We start from the raw sequence: 7,500 nt of genomic DNA on the forward strand, positions 1-7,500 counted from the left end.
CACGTGCAAAGAACCGCGATTTGTTAGACGCTCGGCCGGCTTTGAAGGATTGTGTTGGTAGTCTTCGTTTCTGTTTAAGCAATAGAGGACGTTTTCCGTGTTTCCATAGCCTCATCTAAACAGGAGGGAGAGTTAGGAGAATTCGAGACAGTTATTCAATAACTGCATAACTGTCGAGAATTTTCCCAACTTCCTCGAGTGTTTAGATGAGGCTATGGAAACACGGAAAAAAGTCCTTAATTGCTTTTATAAAATATTTCTCAAAGATAATTCGACACGCTTATATTTCCTTCCAGCCAATCAAAACGCTCGTCTGACTACCTAACCAATCAAAATTCGTGTGATGTCACAGCCGTGTTTTCATACTCTCATCTAAACTCAGCTATTGACCAATGAGAGTGTGCGTACTATCCTAATTATTTTATAAATAAGTATAGGGCCGAATCAATTTGTTCAGAAATGCAAGTAATTAGATGCACGCTGATTTCAATAGAGCGGTTTTCAATTGAGTGTCGAAAGTAATTTGCGAATTACTTTGGTTTTGCATTACTTCTCTCAGTGATTGGTTCAAAGTTCTCGCGCCACTTTTTTAATCAATCAGGAGTGAAACCAAAACCAATAGTGGCTCGGGCGTGCACATTTCCCCTCGTTTTGTGTCGGCAACGTGTAATTTCGTCGAGTTTTGATTGGTTTACTGGATTGTCTCCGCCCTTTTTGATTCGCCGAAGTAATTACTTTGGTCTTTGTCTTACGACACTCATTTGAAAACCGCTCTAATAGTCACGAATTGTACCCTTGCTCTTCTCCTCAACTTCAACATCACTCGTGTCTCGGAATACAGACAATTAATGTCACAAAGTGTCCCTCAAATGGTTCTCCTCAAGGAAGGATAAAAAGCTGCTTTTACCCTGAGCTAAAAATAACGCTAACCTTCACCCTATTCTTATTGATAGAAATAGGTAGGAAATGCTTAGGGCCTGCCCAAACGGGAAATGTTTGGCGACCAAACAACATCAATCATTGTTTGTTGACCAAACATTTTACCGTATGGCCACCTTGTTCAGTGCTGTTTGATCGTGTTTGATTAAATTTGGACAGCCGTATCAAACGTGTTTGGCGCGTGCATGCATACCAGGCTTGCTCAGCCCCTTGAATCCACGTGTTGTTTACGGATTTGTGACCCATAGTTCCGTGCTTGTAGAGTTTGATCTGAGTTAAATCAATTATGTTTTAACCATTTGGCTACTCACTTCAACATCAGCATGTTTGGTCACCAAACAATGTTTGATGTTGTTTAAACGCCAAACATTTCCCGTTTGGCCAGGCCCTTAGACCTGAAGGGACACTTGTGTTGGATATCAGAATTAGGCTTGCATGTAATTACTTGCATTTGTGGACATCAGGACCCGAAGACCAGACGTAACCGAGAGTTGCCTCGGCTGATCTGTCATCGTTTCACTAATATAGTTTTACTAATATAGTTTGTGTAATGAAAAAAATTTCACGTGAGTCTCAAGCGGGAGCGATGAATGGTGAAGACATGATTGCCGGTGGAACCTCGCTTTTATTTGTTTCAACGGGCATGATACAGAAAGCTCACAAAAAAAAAAAAGGTTTAAAATTGATAATTCGCTTTTGAAATGTTTGATAGAGGTAGAGAGACAAAATGAAGCGCCTTATGAGCACTACAGGTTTACAGAAAGGGTTTCCTACAATAGCCGTACAAGAAATCGCTGCGGTAAGAAATTGTTCGAAAGTCAACTTACACTGAACAACCAGCTTAGCTGAAGCCATGGCATTGCCCAACAAGCTATCAGCGCTGCACCTTAAAACTCCAGCGTCTCCACGTCTGACGTCCCTTAAAATCAGCGCTCCACTGGGTTCAACCGTGTGACGCTCAGTGGGAAGTGATGAATTCAACTTAGACCACGTAATAGTTGGTGTAGGATTTCCATCTGCTATGCATTTCATGATGGCTGTTTGACTTTCGTTGACCGTTGTTTCAACCGGACGCTGCAGCAAGAAAGGAGCCGAGGGGGACTGGCCCGGCTCACCTTTAGTGCCTTTTACTCCTTTTGGTCCTTGAGGTCCCGCGGGACCGGGTTCACCCGGTAGACCCAGATCGCCTTTAATACCAGGATGTCCCGGTGGACCAATTTCTCCGTGTTTTCCAGGAGGCCCCTCTGGCCCGGGTCTCCCTGGGGAACCTGGTTTCCCTCGGATTCCCGGCCTTCCTCGTCTCCCTGTCTTGCCTTTAGGTCCCAAGCGGCACAGCTTCTCATCTTTTGCACAAATTTGGTTTTGCAGGTCGCGAAGCTCTTGTTTCAGGAGCAGTTTTACTTGAGAAACTGTTTGGTAATTTTCCTGCTGTGATAGGTCTGGTGACGCTCGAATTTCTCTTGACTGGGTGTTCTTATTACCTTAGAAGAAGAAGAAAAGAGGAAAACCCGTCAAAGCTCATTTAATCCCGAGCGAACTTTCATCCATGTCGTGAAAGAGCAGTCTTCTTTCTGTTTGTGCCTTAGAGTACTTTGTAACTTTGTTTATTTAAATGGTCGCCTAATTGAATCAGATTTGACTGAGCTACAATGCCAAAACCAGCTTTTCGGGAAGAATGCAAAAATTAAGCAAAGAGTGTCTTCTTTTGTCCTCTTTTCTTAAAACTGGACAGAGTAGTGTTGAATTGTAACTAAAAACATATTCACGAAACATTAACATTCTACCTCTCGTCTTCATTCGGTGTCCTTCTGCGTGGCAGCCCTTATCATTTTGCCATTCTTTGTAATCCTGCTGTACTTTTCGTAGGATTCTAGTCTCGAGCTGATCACAGGATGTTACTGAGTGTGATATCAATCGATGTTGTTCTTGTATTCTGAGTTCAACATGAATCAGTGCGATACAACACGCAACAGACAACAGCAAACCGGACGCAGAACACAAGTTGCCAAATCTGTGGGTCCGTTTGTCTTCTTGATGTTTCATGGCTGTTAGAACTGCTACTCAATGTACGTACTCAAAAAGACGTTCGCCGCATTTGAATGGTCACCTAAGATTGTTTGATCCCTTTGGGTGCTCTGGTCGTTCAGTAGGGAAATCAATGCTGATTAGCAAAGAAAATATGTCGATTCATGTTACTTATCCCTTTGAAAATCGAATCTTTCAATAATGATATCATTTTACCGGACCAAAGCAAAGATTACAATCTTGTTGTTTTGGTTTGTCTGTCTTGTCGTCTCACAACAGAATCAGATGGAAATCAATATCACCTTAGTTGGTGGCTGAAGAATTTTAAAGTTAAATACTCTGAGTGCAGAAAGGTGTTACCCTTAGTCGGTTTATTCGCGATGAGAAAGGATCGTATGCGTTTTGGAGTATTCTATGAAGATCCTGAACAGTTTAATTGTAAATCTGGTGATTTTTTCTTATTTCCCTTCTGTTGTTTTTGGCAGTTACAGCTGACAGATTTGGCGTGTAATTTGCCCTCCTCTGCTTTAGTTTCAGTTTCTTTGCAACGAGTTAAGATCTTACCAGTTTTCCTATACTTTGCGAAGATCGTGAATAGTTTTAACAGAACAATAGGGTCAATTGGTTTCTTGGTTTTTTTTTTTTTGGGGGCCTATTCTTGGATTTCACATGACGTCACGGCCGCCATGTTGGTGTCCCCAAACAATGAAATGGCAGCCATGTTGGTGTCCCGATCCAATCCTCCCGGGAATTGAAAGCTATTATTATGCTGACGTCTTCTTTTGTTTTCGTTGAAAAACATGGCTGTTGATCACGTGAGTGAAACCCAAGAATTCATCCCTGAAGTGGCCCCCAGTTGAGAAGTAAAATCGTCTGACGTTAGACAGAGTAAAAATCTCTAAGCCTCACTCTCAGGACTGAAAGGGGTAAATGACACTTTTAGCCGTCCGCAGATTTGACATGTACATGTACAACTGAGATATTATTAGCCTTTGTTTAAATTAGTACCACGTTTGTCGTGTTTACTTGCAAAAGGCTCAGTTTCGGGTATTATTTCAGTCAATCACATCTGGGTAATTGATAACACTGTTTTCTTTGATTGCAAATTAAGTAATATGTTTTTGTCTGCGATCAACAAATAAGAAAAGCTTAACTTCTGAGTTTACATCATACGACATTTAGCCATGCAGAGAAAGCGAATTTGTGAAGATGTGGGCTATCTAATCTATTTGTCAATGTAATGAATGTGGACTTTGCAACTTAACGGACCTTTTATTGTGGCAATGCCGGAGAGGTTGGTGATTAAACTGAACCACCAAAGATACACCCATAAAAGGAGGTCAAAGAAAATATCTGCCCAAACGAGAACAATGACATGATTATTTTCATCAAGGTTTCGCACCCGGTTTGGCTCAATATGAGGACAGGAGCAAGATTAAGACGCATTGCGAATTTTTTTTTGGTGAAATAGAGTTTATCAGACATATTTGTTTAGTGTATGGTCTTGGTGATGCAGAAGTAAAAGACAGAAGCATCACCCATATCTTGGTTTGAAGTTATGATTGATCAACGTCTTGTCAATACAACGTGTATTTGTCCAGACATGTTAACAAAAACAGTTGCATTTGCTGTCGCGAAATAGACTCATTGGCACTTTTGACTGAAATATGACTCTTCAGGGATTAAAATTAAGTATATAATTAAAAAAAGATGTAGATATTGGGTAAGAGTTCTTGTCATGCAGGAAACCTGTTTTTTTTTCGAGGTGAACAGGGATTTTTATATGGGACAAGATTACCTGTAATAGAGGTTTTGCACGGCAGCCATGTTGGATGGCAGGAACAATAGATTCTTTTTCCTATGGGAACAAATGTTCTTTCTAATGCAAAACATTTTCATTGTTCCTGCCATGCAACATGGCTGCCGTGCAAAACCTCTATAGAGACGAGTAAGTCTTGGGGAATTAATTTTTTTTCGAGGCATTGATCGATTTAGTGTTAGATTACGTTCTCAAAGGTGCCTAACAAATTGAAAAAAAAAAAAAGGGGCTGGGTTTGATTTTTTCGTGGCAGTCTTAGAAACCTCTGATTTGACAAAAGCAATAAAGGGAACTTGATCAAAAGTTTATTTGACTCAATACTGAACATTGACCATTATTTAGTGACAACCTTCCCATCATTTCGGTTTAAAAGGTGGGTCGAAATCTTTACTTAAATCCCTCTTTTTCTCGAGATTTCAATATTTCAAATTTAAGGGGGATTTCTTGAAAATTTCCGTTTTTACCGAAATTGCTTGTAATCTCGCAATCTGATAGGCTAATTTGCCGTTGTCGATAAGAGTCACGACAACACTTCTCGCGTCAACTTTCTCTTGTTGTAATAGCCAATCAGACCCGCTCATTTTGGGGGGGGAGGGGGGGGGGTTGGGGAATTCGATACAGTTTTGCAAACCCGAGACGCAATCGAGGGCCCGGTTTGCATAAATGTAGAGAGTAATTATTTTATAAAAGAGTAAAGACGACGCTGACTCACATTCGATTTGTTAATTTTCCTCTGAATAAAATTTGTGTAAAATAGTACTTCCCACAAAGGAACTCCTGTCGTCTCCTGAGTGTGTGGGTGGAACCCCTTTAGTGTGACCGTTCCATTGAAAGCTTCTGTTTAGAATTTTTGTTCAAGTCTGTGCGAAATTGTAGTGTGACGATTTAAATGAAAGCCACTAAACACCACTTTGTTTTGATCCTGTTTATGTTGCTTTCTTTCAACAGCTCAGCTCTGAGAACGAAGACATCAAGACTATTACAATGAGATTTTTCCAGTTGCTTCTGAAAGTTGCCAATCACGCTGCATTATTAGCGCCCACGATCAAGCAAACACTGGACCAGCAGGAAAAGGTAGGTGTTAGCGTTCAACTGAATGGAATCCTTGTCAACTTGTGCCCATCAAATAATTTCTGGGGTTCGTTTATCAAAGATCTCGAAACTTTTCAGGCGTATTTCAGGTGATATAAAACGCTTTGTATCTTCAAAAGGAAAACGTTTCAAGTCGTGCAACTATGCAATTGCTTTGTTTTCTGTGGTGTTGAAAATATGTCCAAAGATATATAGTGGCAATTGAACTGAGTGGAGTGCAATTTGGTCTCAAAACATAGTGTGATGCGCGAATCGAAATAACAAGTTTGATTTCAGACCAAAATTGCACGACGCTAAGTTCAATTACCACTTTATTACTAAATACATCCATTCGGAAATCGCACAATTCAATCGCTTAAATACAGGATTTTAGTCAGTACCAATATTTTATTGATCCGGTTGCCGGTTTATAAAAAATGCTGACACAAAATGGACGCGGAAAGTTGGAAACTGTAAGTAATTAAGTTCATCCAATTTTTACAAAAGCAATGTTTTGAACACAAAAGTTGCAAAATTCGCCACACGCTTACTTTCTCTTTGTCTTCCATTTTCTTGCAATTTAATTGGTTACTTTAAACAAGCCTTGAAATCTGATTGGTTGTTTTGTTTTAGTATTCCTTTCTCATTGCCTGGAAAAGGTGCGATTTAGAGTAAACAATAGTCCGATTCGTAAATATATATCGCACTTCTGAGAGCCAATCAGATTGCAAGGATTACCAGCGATTTCTAAATGGATGTAATAATTTCCTGAAAATGAATAGATCTTAGTTTCACGAATTGCTTTTCGGGCGCGAAACGTTTCGGGGCTTTTGAGAAACAGGCCCCTGTTCTGAATCATATTGAAGTCAGAAGATAGTCTCAAAAAGCTGTTTTTGATTTTCGTTTGCATAGTCCTACTCCTCAAGTCATGTGGTTTTGTTCCCGTTGTCCCGTTTAGCGTAGGAATAGACCATTTTCGAATTCTCACGTCTGGACTGGATCTAGCATGAAATGGAGGCTAATGCGGGCAAATCTTTTCAAATGCAAATTATTTTGCCCGCATTAGCCTCCATTTCATGCCAGATCCAGTCCAACTGTTAGAATACGAAACTGGCCTATTTTCACCCGGATTCGGCAATTTAATGAATTCTGTTTTGATCGTGGTAGTCATAACTAATTAATAATAACAGAAACCCATAAGGGTTGAAACGTGTAACGGCCCCTTGTGTGCTGGGAAACAAGCTTCCGAATATTCAATTTGCTAAGTACCATATTTGGAAAAACAAGAGCTGGGGGTTTCCAAATATGGTACTTAGCACTGAAACATTCAACCAATCAGTTCGCACTGAATATTCGGAAGCTGTGAACGCGCGTTACACGTTTCAACCCTTATGGGTTTCTGATAATAATTAATGCATTATTTATCAGGCGCAAATTAACCTTGGATATGATTACTATGCGTTTTAAACTTATTTACAATATACAATAGGGTGGGATAGTTCCCTCATGCAAGAATTGTGTATTTGCCTATGAATTTTGGTTTTGGGTCGTACCAGACGGTCAAACGCCATTAAGGTATCCTCTCCTTCATTCCCGTGACATGCAGTAACCCGGGTACGCTTGAACAGTTCTGACAGACCGATTTT

General features: G+C 40.2%; 2 protein-coding genes across 3 annotated transcripts in view; one reads left to right on the forward strand and one right to left on the reverse strand.

Moving 5' to 3' along the window:
* The window catches only part of LOC137974007 (uncharacterized), a 5,685-nt gene extending 2,139 nt beyond the window's left edge, over positions 1 to 3,546 (reverse strand). The window contains exons 1-2 of the mRNA XM_068820925.1: positions 2,724 to 3,546; positions 1,767 to 2,420 (exon numbers count right to left, since the gene is read on the reverse strand). Coding sequence (XP_068677026.1) covers positions 1,767 to 2,420; positions 2,724 to 2,982 — 913 coding nt within the window. The 5' untranslated portion in view covers positions 2,983 to 3,546. The remainder of the gene's footprint in view (positions 1 to 1,766; positions 2,421 to 2,723) is intronic.
* LOC137974004 (DNA excision repair protein ERCC-6-like 2) overlaps positions 1 to 7,500 on the forward strand; it is a 59,259-nt gene that overhangs the window by 20,010 nt on the left and 31,749 nt on the right. For both annotated transcript variants that reach the window (XR_011117367.1, XM_068820919.1), the window contains exon 13: positions 5,732 to 5,857. Coding sequence is in view for 1 of the 2 variants with exons in the window: in XM_068820919.1 (XP_068677020.1) it covers positions 5,732 to 5,857 (126 nt within the window). In the remaining variant the exon portion in view is untranslated. The remainder of the gene's footprint in view (positions 1 to 5,731; positions 5,858 to 7,500) is intronic.

The sequence above is a fragment of the Montipora foliosa genome, chromosome 10, assembly GCF_036669935.1.
Source record: "Montipora foliosa isolate CH-2021 chromosome 10, ASM3666993v2, whole genome shotgun sequence".
Classification (NCBI taxonomy): domain Eukaryota; kingdom Metazoa; phylum Cnidaria; class Anthozoa; order Scleractinia; family Acroporidae; genus Montipora; species Montipora foliosa.